Source organism: Amblyomma americanum, chromosome 1 (assembly GCF_052857255.1).
Source record: "Amblyomma americanum isolate KBUSLIRL-KWMA chromosome 1, ASM5285725v1, whole genome shotgun sequence".
In the NCBI taxonomy this organism is placed as follows: Eukaryota; Metazoa; Arthropoda; class Arachnida; order Ixodida; family Ixodidae; genus Amblyomma; species Amblyomma americanum.
This window is the reverse complement of record NC_135497.1, coordinates 317,992,959-318,019,218: the sequence shown is the minus strand read 5'-3', so window position 1 is coordinate 318,019,218 and position 26,260 is coordinate 317,992,959. Positions and strand designations below refer to the sequence as shown.

The 26,260-nt window shown below is 45.3% G+C and overlaps 2 protein-coding genes and 1 long non-coding RNA gene across 3 annotated transcripts in view; 2 read left to right on the top strand and 1 right to left on the bottom strand.

Moving 5' to 3' along the window:
• LOC144098873 (uncharacterized) overlaps nucleotides 1-26,260 on the top strand; it is a 240,719-nt gene that overhangs the window by 42,741 nt on the left and 171,718 nt on the right. The window lies entirely within an intron of this gene.
• Nucleotides 2,496-7,530, top strand: LOC144115386 (peptidyl-prolyl cis-trans isomerase-like). Its single transcript, XM_077649758.1, has 5 exons — nucleotides 2,496-2,847; nucleotides 3,409-3,439; nucleotides 3,559-3,744; nucleotides 3,898-3,973; nucleotides 7,168-7,530. Exons 1-5 carry the CDS (start codon nucleotides 2,671-2,673, stop codon nucleotides 7,301-7,303), a joined length of 606 nt encoding a protein of 201 aa, XP_077505884.1. The 5' UTR covers nucleotides 2,496-2,670; the 3' UTR covers nucleotides 7,304-7,530.
• The window catches only part of LOC144115387 (uncharacterized), a 37,752-nt gene continuing 30,878 nt past the window's right edge, over nucleotides 19,387-26,260 (bottom strand). Inside the window, exon 10 of the mRNA XM_077649759.1 lies at nucleotides 19,387-19,513. Coding sequence (XP_077505885.1) covers nucleotides 19,406-19,513 — 108 coding nt within the window. The 3' untranslated portion in view covers nucleotides 19,387-19,405. The remainder of the gene's footprint in view (nucleotides 19,514-26,260) is intronic.

The following is a 26,260-nucleotide window of genomic DNA, read 5'->3' as shown; positions in this document are numbered from 1 at the left end:
CGTGAAGGTGATGCCGGTGTTGTTGGATTTGGGGGCACTGCCCGGATGGGTGGCAACAGCACTGGAGACACCCCTGGCAAGGTGGTGTTGCCCCTGGCCGTAGCAGGTGGTCGCGTCCTCAGTTAAAGGGGCTATGAAGGGGACTCTCATAAAGTTGCGGCATGCCTGGGATATTGAAGCACGCAGCTTCATGAATAGTGTCCAGCAAGAATTTTTTTTAAATGCGCTTTGTAGAAGCTGAGTTATCTGTAGTTAAAATTTGAATTTTAGCGTCTTCGAGCTTTTCCCTCTCCCCTCATCACTTTTTGCGCGCTGGAAGGTAGGCGCTCCTTCGCCGACCCCCCCCCCCCACCCTCCCCCCCCCCACCCCCTCTGGGAGTGGAGCTAAGCAGCTTATTGGCCGCGGCCACGGTAGCTGCCTGACGTCTGAAAGAATCTAACCAATGGCCACCTCTCACCTTGTCTACACAGATGCGGGGGACGGAGGAAAGTGCGAGTATGAAAAAGTCGCCGGGAAGGGCTCGCCAACTTTGACGCGTGATTGTCGGTCGTCTGCTGCGTGTAGAAGAGTATTATTTGGCTCTGGTTTTCATGGCAACACAGTGCGGTGATTGAGTTAATGTGCTCCCCTCGGAAGGCGTTTCAGAGGCTCTTTAACTCCCCGTAACGGGCTCAGGAACGGCAGGAAGTCCACGATGCAAAGCCGTAGAACGCGAGCTCACCGGAGCAGTAGCCGGCGTCGCTCTCTCCCAGCCGAAGCGTCCCTGAGCCGCCGGAGCCTCGCTTCTCTGTTCTTCCGCCCCGTGCCTCGCTCTCCCACGCCCTATTATAGCCTTGGCGTTAGTCCACGTGTGCCTTGTCGTCGTCTTCTCCTTCTTGTCTTCTCCACCAATCATCTCTCTCCACCTCACCAAATGCTTCCTCTTCATCTTCTTTAGTCTTCGGTTAATCCACGTCATCCTTATCGCAAACCTCTTCGTCTTCTTCAGACCTCTTCCCTTCATAATTTTATTTTAGACTCCCTATTATATGTGACACACATTCACAAAACAAGAAATCGTGCACTTAACGCCTGAAAAAAGCTTCATTTGATAGAACATTAACAACATGTGGCGGCAAAGCATTCCATTCGCGAACTGTTCGCAGAAAAAAACGAATATCGGAGTACGTCACCTTAAAAAGGAAATTCATAAAGCTTTAAATTGTGGTCCTGTCGCCTTGAGACATAGAAAGGCGGCTTCAAAGATTTTGTTCTATCTGTACCAGTCTTGGAATTTAGCCGGATTTTCTAAAACTTGTCTGGGGCACAGAACTATGCAGGAATCGTTTTTTAACCTGAATGAAGGGGCTACGGCTAAGTAGCTAAGCCATAGGGTCCTGCATTCCAGGTAAAACATGATTCATCCTCTATACAAGTGTCCATCGGGATCTTGTTTAGAAATGATGCCATTCGGCATCATCATCATCATCATTTATTTACCCTTAAAGTCCCTTAGCTTAGGGCATTACATAAGGCGGGAGCAGTCGTTACATGATACAATGGTCGGTAATATCAACAAGAAATACAAGGTGCAGGGTTCATGTTCAGCAATAACATTACAAACATTATCAAAGGTATCAACACTAAGAAAGACACAGTGGCTTAAGAGCAACTTGGAGAAAGATAAGAAAACACACATGCACACACTCAAAAAACACGGCAAAATAACTCAGCCCTTGAAATGTGCTGTTAATAACTGCCTGAATTTATTAGGTTCTATTTCAGTAACTATGAAATCGGGTAGGTCAATCCAGAAAGTAACGGAACTAAGTAAAAAAGATTTGTTAAATGAGTTTGTGGAGCCGTGTATGCGCCGCAAACTTGTTAAAAAGTCGGTGAGAGGTGCGAAGCGGCGGGTGCAATACAGAGTTTCTTAGCTGTGGGAAGGTGTAGTACAGTTTGTGAAATTAACAAAGCTCTGAAATTTTACGCAGAAGTGCCAGGGGTTGAAGATCAAGGGATCTTTCTTTCTTTTTTTTTCTCTCTCTCTCTCTCAGTTAATATATGGTGACTGGGATCCCAGTTCTGTTTGCCCACCTGTGGCTATTCGGCTGCTATTCCATTCATTCAGGGATTGCAGGGAACTGGAGTGATGCCGGAATTATTTAAACTCCGCGCGGCTGCGCTTGGTCGGCAACGTTAGAACCAGAGTTTCTAACTCTATTTCGGTCGGAACCGAAATCGAAATCAATACTTAAAATCATTGCAAAATGCACATAAATAGTGATGATAAAATTGCTTTTGTTGTGTTCTGGGCGGAATTGGCTGCTATTACATAGTTCTGGAGGATGTTGAGCTACTACAGTATTTCCTCTTCTTGTAGCCATAAATACATCGCTGACGATTGCTGCGTCATCTGTCAACTAGCGCGAGAAGCTTCAACGGAAAAGTACCCGTCTCGCACATTAACACAAAGAATGAAATATAACCGCACTACGTACACGCGTAGATATACGTGCGCACATAGATATAGTCCGTTATATTTTCACGTGTGTTGCTGAAAGTCAGCTCTAGATAATTTCATTGACTGCAGATAAAATTAGCAATTTGTCGCATTTAGCGGAGATAATTTTTAAGAACGTAAAGCTCTTAGAAGGTTGCTCAAGCCGGTTTGCTGCGGTACGTATATAATGGCCCACGTGCGAGTAGCCATAAGCAGTTTTTTCTCCCCGAAAGCCGGCATTTTGAAGTTACCCCTTATTCCGTTGAGTTGCAGCTTCGCGACCGCAGCCGGAAAAATGGGTCTCCCCAGGGTGTTTTTCGACGTAACCGCCGACGGCTCACCGCTTGGACGGATAGTTATTGAGGTAAGTTATTTATAAAGAATCTGAGGATATCGCAAGGTGGTTTTTAACATGGAAGCCGGCGGTTGGTACTTCATTCAAATTATGGCGTGCCTCATACCGCATATCGTCGTCAAAACCTCCGCTGTTGTAGGCGAAACTACATCAATTCTTCGACATCGAATTTAATGCTGATTAAGCTTGCGTGTATGCGTCAGGCAAAAAATCTGCGTTATTTTCCGGATTTGCGATATGCGTAGTAGTAGGCGTGTTTAGGCTTACGTTGATTGTCATTGTTCAAAGTTCACTAGCTGTTCCTCCTTGACCAAAAGTAGCCTTTCGCTACCTTTTAGCTGCCTTGTAGCATAGGAAGTTCATTTTACGAACTGCAGTAGTTGGCCAAGTGAGCAAAAATTGTGCTCGAACTCTTGCCGCCAAATCGATCGTCGACGGTCGGTGGTTGCGACATTTTTTTTTCTTTTTGCAAGAGGGCTCTTTTGCAGGATACTTCCTTATATTGACCGCGCCCGATGATTCAGTTGCACGTCATGTTAACCTTATCGCACGTTGTCTTGTGTTTTTCAGTTGCGTTCGGATGTGGCCCCCAAGACCGCCGGTAAGTTAACCCTAACCATTGCGTGTATTTCCAATTAAGGACACGTTGTATCGTTGCTGCAAACCGAGATGAGTATCTGGCTGCACGATGACGCATTTTTTTTTTCGTTTCGTTTTCAGAGAACTTCCGCGCGCTTTGCACGGGTGAAAAGGGCTTCGGCTACAGCGGCAGCACCTTCCACCGCGTCATCCCCAACTTCATGTGCCAGGGAGGAGACTTCACGAAGCACAACGGCACTGGCGGCAAGTCCATCTATGGCGAGAAGTTCGAGGATGAAAACTTCATCCTGAAGCACACCGGACCCGGTAAGGCGATCGCAGTTTGTGGTGTTCGTTCGATTCGCATTGCCTAGCGTCCACGATTGTTCGGGGAGCCTCGTCTTATCGAGGCAGATGGGCGCCCTCGGGTGTTTGCACTCTGGAGCACTGACGGCAGTTTCATTTCTCGTCGCACTGCAGGTATTCTGTCAATGGCCAATGCTGGTCACAACACCAACGGCTCGCAGTTTTTCCTCACCACTGTCAAGACTCCTTGGTAAGTTTTGTGTCCCGGTTTACCTTGCTCGTTTGCCTAGGTGGTGACCTGCTCTTGTAATTGTGCATTTGGTCAGTGCTATTTGTTGGGCTCAGCTTGCATGTGTAGGTGCTATCTTCCTGCTTGGAGTTCAGTGGTGTTTTTTTTTTTTGCTGTTCCATTTAATTAGGTTGTGCCCATAGCAGTGCATTGCCCTGGTGTCCTAATGCTGGCGTGATTTTTTAAATGAATGTAATCATTCAGTGAGACTTCAGTTTAAGGCTACTGATCCAGTTGTCAAAGCTATAGATCTTCCTTGTAGCTTTGGCTTCTGGTACACCAGCATGATTGCCCACTGGGAAATAGGACCACAACTGCTTTGTTTTGTCATACAGTGAGATTCCTTGCACTTGTTTTCGTGCTCTAGAATGTTTTCAAAGCCTAGGTAATGGAGTTTCTTTACTTGCTGTGCTGAGCTGTAGAGGCCATTGAGCATATTTGTATGCTATAAAGTTAGTGCACTGGTTATGCTTTCGTTTCAAAAGCAAGGTGGCATCATGTTGACCGCTTGGTTTTGAAGCCGAAGGCATGCCACTTGTGGTATTCGCTTGTTTCAGAACTCTTGCATGCATTGTGTCCACTGGAAAATCCTCCACTAAGTTATTCTTTTTTTTTTTTCAATGTCATTCGTCATGCCCTGTTGTAGAGAAGCTGATTTGGTTTAAATTTAAGGGGACACAGTATAAAATGTTGACATGTATTCATATGTTACTGTTCTGATCGCATGGTGCTCGTCTGCTGACCCAAAGGGTGCGGGTTCTACCCCGCCCACAGCAGTCTCATTTCGATGGAAGCGAAATGAGACGCATACCGGGTGTCCCAGCTAACTTGAGCCCGAGGTTTAAAAAATAAATTATTAGAGACAGGGGAGTGAAACCAGTTGCATATTGGTGACAGCCAACTTGCGCATTACAGGGAATTTTTTGTTTTTAAATAAATTACTAGTTTAGTAATCTAATTACACAATATTGACTTTAGACAACAAATTGCATTTGAAGAGTTGCAGATACCTTCAGAAACCCCCCATTCAATCATTTACATTAAAAAGAGCCCTCGCGCATGTCATTTTTTTTTTTTTTTCCCCAGCCTCAAAGACAGCCCGCGAAATACAAAATAAACCATGTGACTAGCGCATTCGCGCGCCACGATCGTGCTGCTCTCAAATGTGGTTTGAGCAAACGAAGTCACCTGCAGCCTTGACCTGACGGCCCCACAGCAGCGCCAGGCAGATATGTTGGTGGCGGCAACTCGTACAGTCATACGTGCCAACATATCGGCCTGCCGCTGGTGCGGGGCTGTGGAGTCAAAGCTGCAGGTGATTTCGTTTGCTCAAACCAGGTTTGAGAGCAGCACGATCGTGGCGTAAAAATGCGTCAGTCACGTGGTTTATTTTTGTATTCGCTGGCTTTTTTAATTTAAAAACAAAAAATTGCCTGTGGTGCCCAGGATGGCTATCACCAATATGCTACTGGTTTCACTTGCCTGTCTCTAATAAATTTTTTAACCCTTGGCTCAAGTTAGCTGGGACACCCGGTATATTGTGTAGTGTCAGTGCACGTTAAAGAACCACAGGTGGCTGGAAATTACCCGGAGCCTTCTACTCGGCATTCTTCATAACCTAAGCTGCTTTGGGAAGTTAACCAAACTATCAATTTTTTTTTTTTTTCAGAACACCAAAAAATGACATCCAGGAATTGCAATCATAGGCTGCTTTAGAAAGTGCTGCGGAGACAGTTCTTTGCACACGAAGTCTTTTTCGGTATTGACGCCGAGAATTTGAATCAAGTGATGGGCAAATCGTTAGCACAACTTTTTCGGCCTTAAGTCTCTTGCTGATCAACGAACATCAGCATAACCATAAAGCCACAGGATTAATTTTTACATAACAAAAGTTGTCCTCACTGTGGTTGAGAAAGTACAAACCTTTCTGCTCAAAACAATTAATTCATCAGTTACATACTGAGCCAGTGCCCAAATAACTTGTCTCAGCACAGATCCCAATCCATTTTTGTATTTCCCACAGTGTCTTCAGCAATGGTGATATGATAAAGTGAGTTCCCAACTTGACAACTCGGTGATTAGTCACTTTGGCCGAGTTGATAACTCAAGCACAGAGAAAGCTGGGCCTACTGCCCTTTGTCACTAGCTTCAACGACACCACATACCATTTTGGTTCTTTGTTACCGGATTAGGGCCAGCAATAGCATGGGCGTGGTGTCTCTTAAGCCAGTGACTAAGGTGAGGAAACTAGGAAGTAGGACCCAGCTATATTATATTGTACGGGCCTAGCTTTCTCGGTTGGGTTGTAATCACCCTGGCTGAAGTGACTGCCTTTTGGCAACTGAATTGTAGCGTTCAGAACATCAGTCTTTTTCTTCGTTACTTTTGCTGAAGCGACTGCGGGTAATTGTCCCTTTTAGTGGCCGCCAAATGGCATCTGATGATCATATTTAGGTTATCAGAACTTTTAAAATGGGTTTGCACACAGTGCAGTAGGAAGATGGCCACTGCATTGCAGCCAAGCTATATAGTCTCAGTGCGTTGTGACTTTAAGGTTGGCCTATTCTGCATTCCAGCTCATGGTTCATTTTTGAGTTTTTGTGTCCAAATCCAGCTTCATCACCCGGGAGCATGGGAATGCTGTTGTAGTTGCCTATCTGCTTGTGCAGTGCTGCTTGTCACCATATAACTAGCATTGGCATTACAAGGGCTGCCAGGTTGCATGCCAAGCACACCGAAAGTGTTCTGTCCAGTCTGCTTAAATCAGCTGCTCTAATGTGTGCCTTGGAAGCTGCACGGTGCGCAGTCGTGCCTGTGATGTCATGGCAGGTTATCTGCAGAGGTCTGGTTGTGCACGTTCTAACTCTGGAGCCGCTTGGAAAGACAAAAAAAATGAAAACCAGGCCAAATAAAGGTCCAGAGCACCTTTATTAGATCCTGCACTCATTTCTGCAAACATTTCATGTTCTGGAGACTTGCAATTAATTGGCTTCGAAATGAAGTAGGTGCCTTGTCAATAATTTGAAGGTCGTCAGTGTGCAGTCTGCAGTTTAGCTAGCAGTGTTAGTGCAAACGGAGCTGTAACCAGAGCTGCAACAGGAAATATTGTTTCTTAAAGCCGCATGTAACTGACTTGCGTTTTCCTTGTTTTCCAGGCTTGACGGAAAGCATGTTGTCTTTGGCTCCGTAGTTGAAGGCATGGACGTTGTGAAAAAGATGGAGAGCTACGGTAGCCAGAGTGGCAAGACCTCGAAGAAGCTGGTGGTGCAGTCCTCTGGCCAGCTGTCCTAAGCACAACCATGCAGATGAGGAGTGCTCTATCACTTCCTTCCACACGCTTATCCTACAACACTTCAGGCCTCTTTCCTTTGTTCGCCTAATATAGACATTGGCTACCTGCCATTTCATGAATTGCACCACTATTGGTATGTCTGCTAATCTTTAAAGACTCTGTGGTTGTATTATGTGTGTTGTACACACTCCGTAAACGTGTCGAATAAAATTTCATTTCCACCTTACCTGTTCATTCTTTCAAATGGCTTCTTGTAGCTGCTGCACTTTCACAAAATGGGCAGGTCGCAAGTAGGGCAGTTGTATAGTACGCAAGCAGCTCAGTGCCTGCACTTGGCTGTGGCTTCAGCTGTGGTTTGCCTTGGCCAGGATTAATAATTGGGGTATTAATAAGTGCTTGTCATGCAGCCAAGCCTGACTTTTCTTGCCACCAGCACCTCTCCTTCCCCTCAAGTTCCAGATTTTTCAACACTGAGCAGGATATGCTATGCAGCGCTGTGAAACGTGTTCAGGCGTATGCATGTTCCTTGTGCTTCCTCGTTGTGTGGCGCTGGCACTAATGTCTCCTTGTTGGAAGCTCTACTACTGTCTGGAATGGAAGCTGCAAGTGGTAGACTCGTAAGCACTCGGCTCGCCTGCAGCAACCAATGCCTATACTCACATATATCAGTTGCAATGCTGTGAAAGGTACGGAAGTAGTCCGGACGGGAAAATAGGGGTAGGGGTGTTATTCTGTGCTGCTTCTGTGGCTGAGTGGTCTATGGCACGGGAAAGCGGCATCAGCAATAGCGGTGCATTTAATTATCATGACGAATGTCTCGTGTTGTAAGCATTTAATGTTTTGCTAACAACAAATAACTCTTTGGGTTGTGCATGCAGGCAATGCAAACAGCCCGAATCCGCACTCGTTACGTCGCCAGCGAACTGCTAGCACTGGTCCATGCGTGCCGGCAGCCAGCGGAGGGTGTGAGTGCAAGGGGCCGATGGAGGAGAGCCGATATTTCAGTGTGCAAAAAGTAACGAGAGAGGGAAAGACGCGGGAATTCATATATTGACTACAGATAACTCAGCTTCCACAAAACGAATCCAAAAAATTCATGGAGCATATTTGTGAAGCGGCATCCTTTAGCACCCTAGGCACATCGCATCTTTGTTGAGACCACTTTTCACAGGCCCCTTTCATGAATCCCGTTTCATGTACCCTATTTCACCGTCCTGTATGCTGATGTTAGATGAACGTGTCTTTCCACTCTGTAGTTTCAAAAGGGCTTCACCCCGCACATGCTCATGAGCTCTTGTAGACAGGTGCTTAAGCAGCATGATGCAGTCAATCTAGGTCGTGGACAAAGCTCTCCAATTGCATCACGCTGAAGCCTCGTGGCCAGGACGAGAGTACCAAGAGACCTTTGTTGACGAGGCTTTCTCCATTGCTGTGCAGCTACATCACACATTCATGAAGAATTTGTAAATGCAGGTCTTGTGCTGCAGCAATCAAGAGCATGAGGTAGTGGGGCAGCACACTAGAGGAAAGCAAACGAGTCAACTCTGCCCGGGGACTTGTACTTCTGTCCCATTACCCAAAGTTGCTGTTTCAAGGTGTACCCACTGGTTAAGAAACGGCCAATTTAGTATAATGGCCCCAGTTTTAGGTACAAAGACCACTTAACTATTTCAACAGCTTTTATAGTCATTGAAGCTCCGTTCTTTCAATGTAGGCCGCAGCACATAACATGAGTCCTCAGATTGGGAAGCAGGCAGTACACGTTTTTATAAGGCGAAAGATCATGCGTGTTTGAATTACATGCTCGCAATGCAAAAAAGACATCCAGCCGTCATTTGCTTGTACGAGGCGGATACGAGAGAACACTGCGTCTGAGAGCCCGCTCTGCAGAGATAACAGGACTGTCTGGTGCTGTATGTATACACTACGTAAAAGGAACCACCTTAATAAATTTCAGTATCAGAGGAAATACCAACAATAGCGAAAAGCAAAAAGGCGACGCACTGTGCGCATATACGTGTGAAGACCAGGCTGCCAACTTTGGTGTCGGGAACGCCGTGACAAGACGCAGTAGTACCACACCAAGACAAAGTGGCACTCTTGTGCAGAGCAAAAGGAGGCAAAAGGCAGACCACGTTTTATGCACTGGTAAAGACGCAGCGCTAGAAAAGGAAAGCCTGTTTGTGTCGCAAGAATATTTTTGCGGGCTAACTAGTGCATGCTTAGCTAAGGAGGTTGCTGTGGTTACAGCGCAAAGAGAGACATGAAAAGTATCGCGGGCTAACTAGTGCATGCTTAGCTAAGGAGGTTGCTGTGGTTACAGCGCAAAGAGAGACATGAAAAGTATCGCGGGCTAACTAGTGCATGCTTAGCTAAGGAGGTTGCCGTGGTTACAGCGCAAAAAGAGACATGAACAGTATCGGAACGGACACAATCGCTGTGCCCAATTCACTTCGATCCTTCTGTCATTTGCAGGCAGGGGCTTATAATTTTTCAATCATTTTAGGTTGCCCCACCCTAATGTATGTCGTCTGTGTCACGCCACTAATAGCGCTGGAACCAACGTTGACCCTTACCTGCAAGGAATTTGAAACATGCTCTGCATGCTCCATTAGTGGCTATTCTCCCAGCAGCTATGACAATTGCGTTTCCGAAATTCTCACGGCACTCTCCTCTCATTGGCTGTGCATTGTCACGTGACGACTGCCCACATCTTCCCTCGTCTTTCTTCATGTTCTTGGTTAGATGAAAACTTTGCAACGCCTAGAAGTCCTAATAATAATACTATTTATTCGCACCTACGTCGGAAAAAGAAAAGTACGTGAGGCAACATGAATGGCTGGACCGAGGGGTTGAAAAGCCTGAAGTGCTCCGCTGACGGGGTCAACTTCTGCGCCAACGCCGTAACTATGCTAACTATGCCATGAAAATGGAAAAAGATGTTCACGGCTGCCGGGAGAATAACAATATCTTATTCTACCATCAATTATCATGTGATCATGCACAGCGTGAAAATATGGGGAATGCAATTTTTTGCCGTGAGACGGCTGCCGGAAGAATAACAAAATCTTAAGTATAAGTATTCTATCGGCAGTTAACATATGTGATCATGTATGTACAGGCAATGACAGGCGAGTGCCGTGAGAATTGAGGGAGCGGAATTCTCACGGCTGCTGGGAGAACAGCCATGCCCAACATTTTCCGACAGAAAACACTTCGGCACTGGGACGAATTAGACGCTGTTACTGTTCCCCTAATATTTCTAGGGACCAAAACGGACTAGTTCTAAAGATGCTAAGGATGCAGACTGCCAGCTGCTGTAAGCATATCACAGAGCGTTCCAAGAGTGTCCCTTCCTCGATGCACACGATACAGAAAATGCGGCAAGAGGCGCTAAAAATGGCGAATTTTATTTAAGAACGAAGAAATTATATGTCACTAAAATTCACAGGGCCATTTGAGATGTATATTTTTATTTATTTGTATGCACTTGAGCATCATATACTATATTACTATAGTGCCTAGAAGTATATTCTAGGCACTGTAATATTACGCAGCCAGAATTTACAAAGACCGCGCACGCACCACACCCCGTGGTATGGAGCAATCCCGCACAATCACAGGCGAGGCAGTAGCGCTATAGTGCCTAGATAGTAGCGCTGTGGTCGCGTTGGGGTTGGCTCTCGCGTGTAGTCTGCTACCTGCCTGCTCGAGGAGCGTCGTCAGACGGCATGGCAGACGGTGACTGCCATGCATAAAGGAAGTTATTAAAGGAACAGACATGCGGTTTTCGTCTTGATCTATTTCGCATACAGAAACAGGGCTGTGTAATTGCATTTCAAATTGCAAACTTACCAGAGCATCAAACGTACGCGCTACATGGCAAACAAGACATAATGGACAAGACGCACACCACAAGCGCTTATGGTGTAAGTTGTTTTGTCTATTCGTGTCTTCCCTAGAGTGTGAACCCGATTTTTCATCCGCCATGGAGAGCATAACCGCAGTCTGATTTATTTCATATTTCTAACATTCTGCTTTTTGAATTGACTAATAGCTTGTTTAACTAGTGTACGTCTTGTCTTCCTCGTTCAGTATAGCTCTTTGTATTTTCGTTTTAACTTATTCGTTGCTTTTGTTTGTGCTCTGCTTTTTAACTGTGTTTGCATGTAACCCTAATTCCCAACGGGTGCTATTTGTAATAAACAAATAAATAGCGCGCACATTTCGTTTCAACTGGCCCCTCAGTGTTAGCTTCATTACGTGGTAAATGCCTGCTCACATGCGCTTGAGATGCGCATTCGAGAAAGTAAAACTGCACTCGCGGAAAGAAACGAGAAGATGGCTGTTAGGCCGTATGTGCACGGGGTCAGCTGCGCGCATTGCCGAAGTAGCTATAGCTATAGGGCGTGTTGGAGTGAATCTGATCCTACGTACTGCACCCAGAAATTTGCTTTGCAGAATGGTGAATGAAGAAGCCTCTAGTGCTTTTGCGATTGCAATGGCCAAACCCACTGCATTTCTATGTAGATGTAGTGCCGAGGATGCGTCTGAACCAAAATAAGACGGTGTACAGAAAGGCTCTCTTGGCGGACATCTAAAATTAGATTTATAATTGCTTCAAAAAATGTGTTAAGCACCTATTATCCTCTTCTTTGCGTAATATATCATGATGAACACAATATACAGTCATCTGCCTGAAATTAAACCTCCTCATTGTATATCAATTACGGTTGTGTAGCCTGAACTCTAAACTTTTTAATAGCCCGAAATCGGTGTGAAGCACTCGGCAATTGATTTTCTTGTGCCCATGTAGCACAGTTATTTTTTCCTTCATTAACTCTCTAATGCCTGGGGAATAAAATTGTGGGGTAGTACTTATAACTTGTCCTTACATTGCAGAAATAAAGAAAGAAATTGGTAGTTATAATGAGGAAAGTATTGCTGCTGCACAGTTAAAGTTGCAAATCAGGCTAATGAAGTTGTACACTCGTGCCAAATCACACGCAATAAAAGCGAAATTCGATACCATTCCATCCAAGCTGACGTATACCCCATTAGCATTTTAATTTCCTTTGATATTTTGATGGAAGGATTAGCTTTTGCTGTATGTGATCTTGCAGCAGAATGTCTGCATCTCTGGCAGAAAAAAACTATGACCTTGGTATGAGAAATGCAGTTTGTGCAGTACTGTGAAGCTTTGATATTCCATTGTGAGGAGAAATGAAAATATAGTTTAGCAAAACTTGGTGCTGGGCTAGTTGGTTAAGCATATCGTTTGAAACAGGTCAGCGCTAAAAAAGACAAACACGGCGAGAGAACGACGACACAAGGGATGAGCGCTACTAACAACTGGTTTTATTTTTCGCTTCAGGGAAAGTATTTAAAGCCTTGTCACATCATATCATGCACACAGCCAGGGGCGTCAACATTTTTTTCATATCAAAAAAGATATATATCTTAACACAGCAAGCCACAAAGAGCCAGTAATCGACAGCGTGAATAACAGAAAAGGAAGAAACAAACAGGACTAATAAAAAATAATCAGTTATTTTTTAAACGCGTCTCAAGAAATGCTCGCTCCGCAGAGAACAACGTTATTGAGGCATCGCTCACACACTGATCTCGTTTTTTGTTTATGTGGAAAGCTTCCAGCAAGACTCTGGATGTTCTGCTTGCGCTTCTGCCTAGAACCTTAGCCTCGTTAAATCGTGGCACACATTTGCACTCCAGAACATGCGAAACTAAGTTCGCCAGCTTGTCTTTTACCCTCAAGTTTTTTGCATGTTCCCTTAAACGATCGTTAAGGCAACGCCCCGTCTGCCCGACATAGCACCTTCCGCAGGAAAGGGGGATCATATACACCACTCCTAGAGCACATCCGACATAGGCTACTTCATGTTTAGTTTTGCATCCACGCTCACGTTCGCCGCAAATGCGCAGGCACAGCTTCGCCAGCTTATTTGGCGCCGAGAACACAAGTGGCACGTTGTGCCTGCTGGCCACTTTTTTGAGGTTATGCGACACCTTATGTACATAAGGTATCACCTCAGGCATTGTCTTCGCGCGTTCCGCGACAGCCATTTTTTGTCGGGCACCAGACTTCTTTAGGAGGGTTTCAGCAATGGCCACTATGATCGAGCAAGGGCAAGGGAAGCCTGCAGCCAAAAGGCGGTTGACCTGATTATTAAAGCTAGCATGCATTTGGTGTGGACACGACCTGCGAAGCGCAGATTCCAGACAAAGCGAAGCAACAGCTCTTTTCACAGTCTTAGAATGATTTGAGTCGTAGGGCAATAGCCCTTCGTTAGCACGCGGGAAATAGGCCCAGCAGGTATGTCCTTTGCACAACCTCAGCCTTAGATCCAAGAAACGTAATTCGTTGTTGTCAGGAATTTCATGGGTAAAACTCGGGCCTTTACCATGCTTCTCAAATGTTCTTAGGACCTGTTGGATGGAGTCTGCGAATGTGGAGTCATTAGTGGCTTTTAAAAGAATTAAAAAATCGTCTACATATCTGAAGACCTTTAAAACAGGGCCACCAATAAAATCTTGATCCAAAAGGCGATCAATGCATGCTAAAAAAATGTGACACAAAATTGGCGCCACACATGAACCTATACAAACACAATTACGCTGAAGAAAAGGTTGCTTGTTAAAAGAGATAAAAGTGACGCTGAGATAAAATTCTAAAAGCTTTAAAAAATTGTCAAGGGACATACCAGCTGAAGACTGAAAGGAAATTTCGCCAGTAACTTCAACAGATTCTTTCACAGCAACTAAAAGTTCGGCTTGAGGAACTGAATAAAACAAATCCTCGACATCAACAGAAAATGCGTAACCGACCTGGCTATTGTCCTCAATGTAATCTGACACATTTTTGGGACTTCTTTGTCTCGAAGGGATCATCCACCTTGATCACCGAGAGCTCTTCTTAAAAGGAACCGAGGAAGAAAAAACGAGATCAGTGTGTGAGCGATGCCTCAATAACGTTGTTCTCTGCGGAGCGGGCATTTCTTGAGACGCGTTTAAAAAGTAACTGATTATTTTTTATTAGTCCTGTTTGTTTCTTCCTTTTCTGTTATTCACGCTGTCGATTACTGGCTCTTTGTGGCTTGCTGTGTTAAGATATATATCTTAACTTTTTTGATATGAAAAAGATTTTGACGCCCCTGGCTGTGTGCATGATATGATGTGACAAGGCTTTAAATACTTTCCCTGAAGCGAAAAATAAAACCAGTTGTTAGTAGCGCTCATCCCTTGTGTCGTCGTTCTCTCGCCGTGTTTGTCTTTTTTAGCGCTGACCTGTTTCAAATGAAATGAAAATTACCACCATTTCTAGAGCATTTACAACATGCGACGTGCAGGCCATTACAGGGTTGGCAAACAGGTGTATAACAATGTGGCCACTTTACTTTTGTTAGACGAGGACAAACCTGTCGGAATTTTCGTGAGTTCATATGTATTCACTTTCAAGAAGTTGGCAGAGCCAACAAAGATAAGTGAGGCACAGGGAAGTTGTGCTCAAGTAAGATGCAGTTGATTCGAAAATGCTGCTCCATGTCCTGCCCCGAGTAACTTCCTGGATATTTGATGTGCAGAGTGCCGAGACATTCGAATATTTGAGTGCTTGAGCAAACTGCATGCATGCAAGCATTGGGAGCTTTTGCTTGTAAGGCATAAGCTGCACTCTTGTTTGCCTTGGTTAGTTTTATAATAGATATACCTTGCAGCAATGGCGCTGCTTTGATTTCTTACATGCTTCCACTGTCTGTCCAGCGTGTCCATCCAGTGAGCCTCCTAGTTTGCCATACAATGCATGTGTGAACAAAATAAAACTGACGTAATTTTAGTGTTCTCGGAAGAGCACTGCTCCTCTTTTAGGCCGTAAAAAAGTAGCTTTGAAAACAAGAGTCCATTGTGGCCATAGCATCTGTATTGCAACTCACAGTATTGGGAGGCTCATTCCTACTATAACCCTGCGTGGGTGGTTTTCTTGCTCTATTTAGGCACTATGCTACAATTGCTTATAGTGCTGTTTAGTGTGGGCTATCATGGTGCCAGGGCTGCACAGCTTCAAGTGACAGCTCTGCTGCCACACAGTGTGCTATATTACACAAACAGCAAGTTTTAAGTGTAGGCAATCTACTCCAGTAGACATTAATGTTCACTGCTTTGCACGGACATCCTGTGCTCGCTGAAGACGAAGCTCGTTACCATAATAGAGAATGTCGACTCCTCTCGGAGTCCCACCGACACTGCTGTTGCCCACCTGGACAACCAATACATGCCTCGATCAAGTTACCCCTTATAGTCCACCTCTGCACCCTTCACACCCTCGAACCATTCATCACATGAGAGAACTGGCTTTCTGCCCACATTGCTAACAGAGAAATCCCAGCGATTCCTAGATAAACATTATCTAAATGCCACCTTGGACCTTGCCAATCCCAGACATGAAGCCCCACTTAGCATTATACTAGTTCCATCAAATTTCTGAATGCACACCACATTTGATTATAGCTGGACAGTCTCGCAGGATGCAGAAATGGCAACAAAGTACTTAAAGTTTTTTTTTAGCTTATTGATGGCGGCTCGAAGTGCTAAAGATCGCCAACTTTGCTCTTGATTATCACACTCTCTGTGGCTCATTGGGGAAGGTAACTAGACTGCATTGCCTTTTCCTTCATGAGCAATAAATGTTGCAGCACAAATACCTTGGAATGTGAATTGTGGATCTGTTTATACACAAGGATACCTCACTTACACCGTATATGACCACATGGGACTGTTGAAAGAGTTAATGACAAGCAACCTTATGAAAGTTATCCTGTGCATTCACATACATACATTCAAATTCATTAAATGGTATTCCAAGCAACTATACGAGAGTAATTTATGAAATGGCTCCGTTTGAAATGTGTCAATTCTTATCATTCTACGTGCCAGTAAAACACGCCCAGTTCTCATCAAATATGCGCCTTCAGCGTATAAAATTACTAAAATTTGAATCATTGGATTAAGAGCAGAATACATGCATGTTCTACAGGACCCCCACCACATCAGTGGGTGATGAACATGAGGCGACTATGACAGAGATGACAGCAGCAAATCAAAATCCATGTCTTGGAAACACTGGGCATAAAAACTACGCATGAAACCAGTCACCATGTACTGTGACCTGCATGCCATGTGGTATAGCCAGTGACGGGGGCACTGAAAATCATGTCCTTTTATAGAGAAGGGGAAGAGGCTGGTTAATTTATTGACTGATGGACAGATAATTTATCAATTCAACAGCTAATTTCCATGTACCAAAGCTACACTGTGGGCTGCAAGACACGCCATAGAGGGCTCGAGGTTGGTCGCTGCCACCCAAGGTTCTTCAGTGTGTACCAAAATCTCAATAAGAAGGCATTTTTGTATTTCAACCCCACTGAAATGCAGCCACTTCTGTTGAAGAGAGGGACAGCCAATGTAGACTTCAGTGTAGTGCAGAGACTCCGTGCACTACAGTTACACACGGTAATTCCCTTGGAATTTGCTGTTGGTAATTGCTCCATAAACCTTGGTCACTCAACATGTATGGCTAGTGCGAGTGCTGGTCTAAAGAGTGGTTATTCGTTCTGTTTACTACCTCTATGCTGTCAAACTATCACCTAAGATACCTAAGCATAGACAAACACAAGAATAAAAATATGCAGTAACAATAGTTCCTAGCTTTGTAATCTACTGTCTTTTCACAATGCACACCCCAGCCAAACGAAGGCTTTGCTTAATGCAAATGTATCCTTCGTTCCATGCTTGCCATGTTGCAATGCCTTGGAGAGCCCAGTACTATGTGCTCACCCACACTAGCTTTAAGCACAAATTGCGGTGATTGTTGTTTTATTTTACCATTACTTCCACTTGTGCTTTTGGATCGTGAGGCTTACAACACAATGCGTTGCAAAAGCAAAAAGCATTGATCTGTAGTCTGCTCGGAGCACACGAGGATCATGTTCATTAGTTTTGGTATTATGCTGCTCTTACATCCTCTCCCTATTAGTTGCAGTATACTGAATAGCAGTTCGCAAGTATTACCCAGACAGCCTTGATGCAGGTCTAAAACAGGCTTGAAATTGACCTATTTCAAAGAAAAATGAGTAAACTGTAGCTGACATGTGGAGTATTTTCACTTCCATCTTTTTCTTCAAGTCACTGCTTGGCTAGTCAAAATGAGATGCTGCATGGTTTCGACAAAGCTGTTCAAATCTCGGCCAAGGTACATGCACCGCATGCAACTTCTGCAACATGCAGATCTAAATCCCCTTAGCTTTGCTTGATGGTCCAGGGACTGAAATAGCTTGAGAGAGAAATAAAAAGCCTGCGGTGGAAACACACGGGCTGTGGCCAACGGATCATGCAGTGGCATCATGGCAAAGCTTGCATCGTAGAACTGAGTCTTGTCATGTGCCAGCAGCAATGCACTTTGCATGGGCGATGCTCGTCTCCACCTCTGCATTGCAGATCATCTAAGAGAACTGAAATTCAATCACGTTTAACGGTTCATCAGGCAAAGAAGGGCTGCCAGCATTTAATGCCAGCAAACTTTGCACTGAATCGCGCCTGTTTGCACCATGCCACTTTCACAACAGCTTCAATATAAGCTCCTTTATCTTCTGTCCAATATGGCCAGTTGCTCATGTGACCTCAGCTATTTAGACAGCATGACCATGTGCTCTAAAAATGATGCAACAAGGACATACTGGAGAATCAAGAATGATGGCAATAAACAACAGTACTGCATTTCTATTACGGCAGCCTCTGCACCAACAAGCCTCAGCGACTATTATCCTATGTTTTCCAGTTACAGATTTGACCCGTACCTTCATATGGTTGATGATACGTTAACACTGGCCAAGTTGCACAACTGTCACAGTGTCAACACTCAGATTTGAGTTCTGGATCTAGCTCGAAAATTTCAACTGAAAAGGCTGCCTTTAGGGATACCACTGTGTGTGCCTTATGTAAGTGGTGAATCAATGCACTACCCTGCAGCAACAATCATCTACACACATGGAGATGATTTGTGGCGATTTTGAAGCAGAGAATTTTGCTTTTGCCGCAAAACATCAGGTTTATTCGAGCAGCGGTCAAATTCAGCATGAAATCAGTTTTCCTACAAATAAACTAGTGATACAGCACACCTTTACAATGGATTTGTTTTAACAATTTGGTGGTTAGCCACGGCTTCCCGTTTTCTTTACCCAAAGGTGGCCTAGTGGTTGAGCATCTGCCTCGTATCCTCGTATACAGGAGGTGCGGGGTTTCATTCCCACAGCTGCCGGGTACCCACCGGTGATACAATGAGTACAAGCTTCCCCTGGTGCTTGGCTTAAACAGGGTGAAATGCTTGGGAAATGGGTCTTTGACCCCACCTTGAGCAAACGAAAATACCTTGTGCCATGGCGCTGATTGACTGCAGATGACCTCGCGCCATAAAAATTCACAGGCGTGTACGCTCGTTCCGTTCCTGCCGTGGCCTGGCGGCCGCGGGCGGCTATGCTACGCAACCACACACTGCTCTTCTGCTACCCTTCGTACCACAACCCTTCTGCTGCTAAAGATGAATTCACATGACAGGCCATTGGCCCACGGACCTGGGAGGTGTGACCTGACTTCTGCTCCATGAGGTTCACACTTAGCTCCCACACACAGAGAAAGGCTGCGCACCTATCACCCCCTGTTCACACCTTCACCTCTGCAGGTAGCAATAAGTGGATTAGGCATGCATGCAAGTCATGAGCCATGCTACTTTCAGAAACATCACAGGCTAGGCACAAACATCATGGAGCGGAAGTGGGATACTATGCGATGCCAGCTCCAAAGGCCAACAGGGTACTGGGCAAATTCCCCTTGAGCTTCAGTGGCTGTTCCATGATTACTCCTCAGAGAACCAGCCACACCCTGCTTCCTGAATTCCAAGGATGGCACTTTGTGCATTTGGTAGAATGACATTATTTAAAAAGTGAGCGATCCAATGGAAATTCACTGAGGATGGCATTTTGTGCATTTGGTAGAATGACATTGTTCACAAAAGTGAGCGGTCCAATAGAAATTTACTGCCACATCAGCCTTTCGCTCTCCTCAAATGTCGTCCCTTGGCATTCCATGAATATCCGTACTAGGAACTCCGGTATGAAGACTTGGTTGATGATGTCCCCATCCTGTAAAGGAGGAAAAAGGGGAGCAGAAAAGAATAGAGGTCAAGGTACATTTCACAAACAACCAATTCTCGCCGTGCAGAGTGTGTACAGGTTAAAGGTATGTGAACGGGTACACCTGATTTTAATATAACCGAGTTTCACACAGCCTTACTCCCCAAGTACAAGACAGAAGCGAACTCTTAGTTTCTGACGTCGAAGTGCAGAATAATGACCCGTTTAATTCTTTGTACAGCTTCCGTGTAGAAGTAAAAATAAGCAAGGCTTTTGAGAGCGAACAGAATTCCCTTTCTTATACTGTTGTTGCCCGTGCATGGCCACAATTATATGTCAGCCGCGTGCTATGTATTCATGCACAGAAAGTAAGTCTTCACCACTGAGAAGTAAACTCCTGAGGGGGCTGAAGCACTTGAACTCAAAAGTGCACGAACCTAATCACCCACTGCTTCCTACATATACAGTTTAGTTTAGTTTATGGGGGTTTAACATCCCAAAGCGACTCAGGCTATGAAAGACGCCGTAGTGAAGGGCTCCGGAAATTTCGACCACCTGGGGATCTTTAACGTGCACTGACATCGCACAGTACACGGGCCTCTAGAATTTCGTCTCCATCGAAATTCGACAGCCGCGGCCGGGATCGAACCCGCGTCTTTCGGGCTAGCAGCCGAGCGCCATAACCACTCAGCCACCGCGGCGGCCTCTTCCTACATATACACTTTTCTTACAGCTCACAATTACAAAACCTCTTTGTGCTACAGGTTGTACAATTTCCCTGCATATCTAGATGGCATCAAAAACGGCAAACAGCAGCACTTGGAACCTCATGAGCAAATGAAGCTGAGCAGAGAGTATAAAAACACACCAAACGCAAGGGAAAGAAAATCTGTAAAAAGTGCATAAAAACTTTGGCTAAGCAGGGAGGGACAAAAGAAAATAGAAAACGTGCAGCTTGATGGGTGCCAATTGGACGTTCAAGCTGAATGGGACGAGGAGAAACCAGTAAAACCTGCGTTGTGCCCCACTACTCCTTCAATGCCGCTCCTCTCAAACCCCTAGGAGCTTCGAATGTTTTCCAGAGGTTACCTAGAAACCACCTAAAGCACCATTCAAATGTGGCAGTGTATCAAGGTTGCTCTATGTGGCAGTGTATCAAGGCTGCTCTTTGTGGCTCATGCTAAACAGAACAACCTACGTGGCTGATAAGGCTTCCAAGACCTATCCGTTTTTCCTTTGGCGTTTGTGGCTTTGCTTAATGCTCCGAGACTTGTGGGCGTGAAGCATGACTCAGTGTGCTGCACAGCATACCCAGCCACCAGTTTTCATACAATGCTACACCGAACACGAGCACAACCCGCGAGAGGATGCTACCGTTTGCACAGCACACGTTTCCATATGATTCCATGTTCCTTGCATGCCCTCTAAGAAAGTGCTCACACCCAGTGCCCTTCCAGACAGTACAGGCAAAAAATTTTATTTCTTGCAACCTCCCTCAACACTTCAGGGTAACAAAAAATTGAAACACTGGTGCACAACAAGAAATGAAGTGAGCAGTGATTGCTAGCATGTCACCAGCTTTTATGTGGCAAGGAAAGCCACGGCCGGTCTCGAGGGGGGCGCGTGCGCTCTTTCATACGGCCTTCGCATTCGCCGCGGAAGCAATGCGTTTTTTTCTCCGGGAGTTACGCCGCCCGCCGCCGCTAGAGGCGTGACGACGCTACCGCTGGCTCCACGCCTGCATCTGCGACGGCGCACTGTAGCCCGCGGGTTCATGGCGAGCGCAGCACCGAAATCAAAGAAAACAAAATGCAGATGCTTATGCTGAGTATCTTCAACACAATCCGCATGTGCACAGACTCTTCATCACAAATTTTACTCGATGGAAATATTTAAAATGAGGAGTCACTCTCCCATTCCTCAGAATATGTCGAGCATTTGTGGCTTTAAATCCAGAAGGAGATACTCTGATCACTTTCTCTCGTATGTCTCATGGTCAGTGATTAAATGACGAGTTAATTCTAAGGGGAAGAGAATGAAAACTCGGAGAACGAAAGTTTTGCGCTTGTCCCATAGAAATGTACTATATGGCAGAGAATATTCTCTACTACGTGCGAGCCGTAAATCCGATAGCGCCGTAGCTGGTGGCTTGAGACGATACTTATAGAGTTGAAAGTCAGACTCATGTACACTAACGCTGAACTGTCAAATAAATTGATTGCTGGGATATATATATATATATATATATATATATATATATTGTCAAGGCGTTTATTTGAAGTACAGGTCGGTTGGTCTTGGTTGACCGGCGACACGACGGGCACACTCACAGGCGTCGTTCGAAAAAACCCAGCTGCACTTCGTCTGCTTCTTCGTTGTCCCGCTTGAACTCGTCCGCTTCTTCGCTGTGCTGCGCCTGTCGGTCCCATTACAATATATATATATATATATAGTACTTAATTACGCGGATATCGCTTTTCGCACTTATTTTCACCCTCGTATATGTCACAGTTTTCTTAAACGAGAGGCAGGTATGGATAGCTCAAAAAGAAACTAACTACTAATGTGTGTGCAAGTGTCAAGAAGCATTGTTCTCTGCTCGAAGCCAATGGCACTCGGCATTTCCGCTTTTGTTTGTCAAACAAGAGGCCACCATATTTCTCTGGAATGACTGTAGCCTCGTGCAAGTCTACCTTCATGCTCAAAATTGTCGGAAGCACATTAGGCGTCTTATGTTTCAAGTTCCTTGTCACCTGTAAATTTTGCAAGGCCGAGAGCGACCGTCCTTCTGACCTTCGAGCACTTGTTTTATCGCTGCGCCGCTCTGTTTGAGCCACGAGTTCGCCCAATAAACAGTTTTCGAGTTGGACGCAAGCTTTCTTGTCGTCATTCTTGCCTGACCAACGTTACTAGAAAGTAACAGAAGCAGCCAGTACAAGCTGCGCATGCTGCCACAGATATTGACGCGTACTGAGTATTGCAATTTCAGAAATTATGTACGTCCAATGAGTGACTTCAGCTACCACAAAGAGCATGTTGTCCACGTATATTCAACCTGCGGTGTCCTGAAGCTGCCTAAAATATTTGGTTCAAACATCTTTGTAAAAGATCTCAGAATATGCATTTTAATGTCCAATGCCCTCTATTCCCTTAAATTCAGGGACTTTTATTAACTTGTAACCATTGCAAATCTTAATTATTAGTTCCCTACATTGTAAACTAAGCCAGCTGGTATAACGCGCATTGCAGTGAGGTTTATTAGTGGAGCTCCTTTAGGTTGCCGAAAACTTCTTTTTGGGGTGCTACTTCATTTCTTGGATGACGCGAGGAAAGGTCATGCTCTCGGGAGGTTTTTCGAAAGCGATCACGAGGCTGCAGAAATGCAGGAGAATAGTGCAAAGCTGGAAGTCATCGCCTCTCAGAGAATTCTGTTCGCTGGTGAAGGCCGATTTTATAGAGACAGATTGCAGTTCCAAACTAATTTTGCTTTTGCTTTGCTGGCAGTTCGTGCTTACAGTTACTGTCAACAACTCACTTAATTTTTGCGTTGTCTGCGGGTGGGACGGGCGGTCGTGGGACGCCGCCAAACTTCAAAATGCCTTTCTCAGCGGTGATCTTGGACGTCATGTGCGTGCAACATGCTCTGCTCCTGCGGCCAGGGTTGGGTTTCGTCTGTACCCATTGCTTTCGCGAATGACATGATGCGTTTTCCTGGGGAGCACCACGAATTCTTAATGTCGCTGTTGTGCAAAAATAAAGCAGCTGCGCTTGAAATTTCAGGAGCTATATTTATGCTGCAGAATCCTTTACTCTCTGAAACTTGCCATCCAAGTGTTACACGTCGCATATCATTCTACACACTCATTCAGACCTGCCGGAAGGCGAACTACAGAGGTCGATAGACGTGCGTTTTAGCCAAATATAAGGGTATAACGTCTTGACGTCTGTGCTCGAAGCATACATTCGACCATACACACTCGGGCTAAAGGAGAGAGCGCGCAAACTTTAATCAGTTTCAGATTTCTCGCATGGCAAACGGGCTGACTAGCGCTCTTTGCGTAGAGCGTAAGAGGTAAAATATATAAAGGCTTGACGGTTACCACTGACACGGGCCAAACTGGTAGCGAGCGCACGGTCTCCTTCCGCATGAACAGCGGTCGCAGCGGCGGAGCGATGGGGCAGTGGCGACCCCACCGAGGTGCGGCGGGAGGCGGAAATGGACCCCATTGCGAAGGCCGTAAGTAGAAAAGCGCGCACCCCCCTCGAGACCGGCCGTGGGAAAGCCAAGGAACATAGAATACCTTAAGCCCATCTAGCCAGCTTCGCAGACTTTGTGCAAGCTCGAGTGAACTAGGATTTACGAAGTTAAGCCTGTGTGTCGAGCTCACACCAATCACATCAAAATCCTGGGAGGGCTAGCTCCTTCTTCTCAACTTCAGTGAGTATGTAGAGTCTGCCTCACAGATGTGCTGCAGGCCCTGATAGCCAGTCATCGTTTCTCTCAGATTAAAGGAATGACAGGAAGGAAAAAATGGCATCAGCATTATTCCAGCAGCAGGTTGCCAGGCACCCTTCTCCTGCGCCACGTCTCCTTGCATGCTAGTCATATTTTTCCACATGGGTCACGTATATTCAGACACAACTGCACAATGAAGCTCTGCCCACATTCAGCACTGCCGCACAGAATTCCTCTGCGACAAAAAAGTAATCTGCTGTTTAACCTTTTCTGGTTACTGAAACAAGAAACAGATCACAAGATGAAATTATAAGGTCAAGATTTTCGATGCCTCTGGCTTGTTCTATATTGCCAAACATTTATATGCGATTTTCTTAACTAGTGGCCATTGTCAGCACTTATACAGGATGCCATGGACAATGACCCACTACTACCAACCGTTTTTTTTTTTAAAGGAGTATAGACACCTAACTTCTGGGTGCGTCATTTTCTTTGCAATGATGAGCACAAGGATTTTACATGGACCACCAAATGGTATTCTGCTACGACCGCTAAGTAATTTATTATCGAATTTCTTTCTCGTGCTGACTGACGTCAAAGTGTGGTTATAGGTCACGAGAGGCATTAAAAAACTGCAATATAATCGCTGCTTCTACATTCATTGTCATACCGTCTCTTGAGAAACGCTGGATTCAGCACTGTGATGAATTAAAACGATGAAGCAACGACTATATCGATGTTTTCCATCACTCAGGTGATGTATAGACTAGTGTCAGCCCGTGACGTCAAGGAGATGCGGCGACGCTGGTGTCAGCATTGACTTTCCTTGTGTAGGCAAGAGGCAGCACCGTGTGTGTGCCGTGGGTATGCCACTATTGTGCTTTTTTGCTTTTGAACGTAATTCGCGATATCCCGTCGAGCTGTGCTGCGGTCGGTTGAGCCACAACGCTGAAGAAATGCAGCGGCATAAGTTTCCACAAGTTTATCGCGGTCATATGGGGGCGAGAGTAATGGCCAGGGGCCGTGGATCGGGACAAGTCCGGCAACGGGTAGGCTACGCGGATTGCATTTCTGCATCTAAATATGATAGTTTGCATCTCTTAATCCGCACGGTTGCTCTTCAGTCGTGTGGCAAACAGTGCAAGAATCAATGCCTGCAGCTCGTTCGCGTTCTGTCGGGCTCTACTGAGAAGTCTAGAAGCGATATTCAGTGTGCATTTCATAGTATTTTGAACGCAGGGGGCCCTTTTCTGATGCCAGTCACCTGCACTACGTAACGGGCATCGCTGCGAAAAAAAAAAAAAAACGCTGCCAGTCGCCTTCAGCATTTGCAAGAGCCACTAAGCGTGACGTGTGAAGCAGGACTGCGATAGTACTACGTTCGACACAGCTTTCTTTTCATTTTCGCGACCTTGCACAAGTGTCTTTTCAACACCGGTCATAGAAAACGACTAAACGTCGCGATAGGATACGGGCAAATTCAGTCATGCAATGGCATTTCCCATATTACCTGAATTTTGCCATAGCAGGTAGATCAGAACATGGCAAAAACAGCAAGTACCGCACTAAAAGCCACTCTGAATAAGGCACACACTTGAATGCAAATTTTTAAAAAAGCAGCATAACTTAAAATATTTAGCTGTGCAGAGCAAACGTAAATTTGTTCGGAAGCTCAAAGAAAACATCTTACTATATATACGCTCTTGTGGAGCTCTACCTAAGCCAAGAAAACGAAAACAAAATCCCTGCGGACAATACCGGTGAATCAGAACCTCGACTGCTACCAGAATGTCTATTTCATAAAGCAGAATAAAACACTAAAGGTCGCTGTGCTCTCGACAAAGTTACAAAGAATGGAGAGATCGCATTTGCACGCCATATTCAAGGTAGCTCTAAGACGTCCAATAATATTCTGCATACTCCAGAGTGAAGCGGCTCGGCAAAAACAGGGAGCACATCCCAAGGCTGCTCATGTATAAAAGCAGCTTCGCGTCATGCATTCTGTAGTACTACTTCTAGCACCTAGCACTCGGATATGCTGTATCGGTCCAGAAATTGAGATGTAGACGATAAGTTTCCCTGTGCCCGTCATGCTTTCTCAGTTATATTCATTAGGTCTACACAGTCGCCCGTTGTAGCTGTGCTGTTGCTGCCAACTAGGAGCAGAACAGGCAACAGATGCAGCGCTCCACCAGGTTATTCCATCTGGAGAACAGGTTGAAAAAGTGTTGTACTACTCTCCGCACATCAACAAAAGTGGTTCTAATAAGAAGAGACGCGTATGCTTTGAAATACGTATT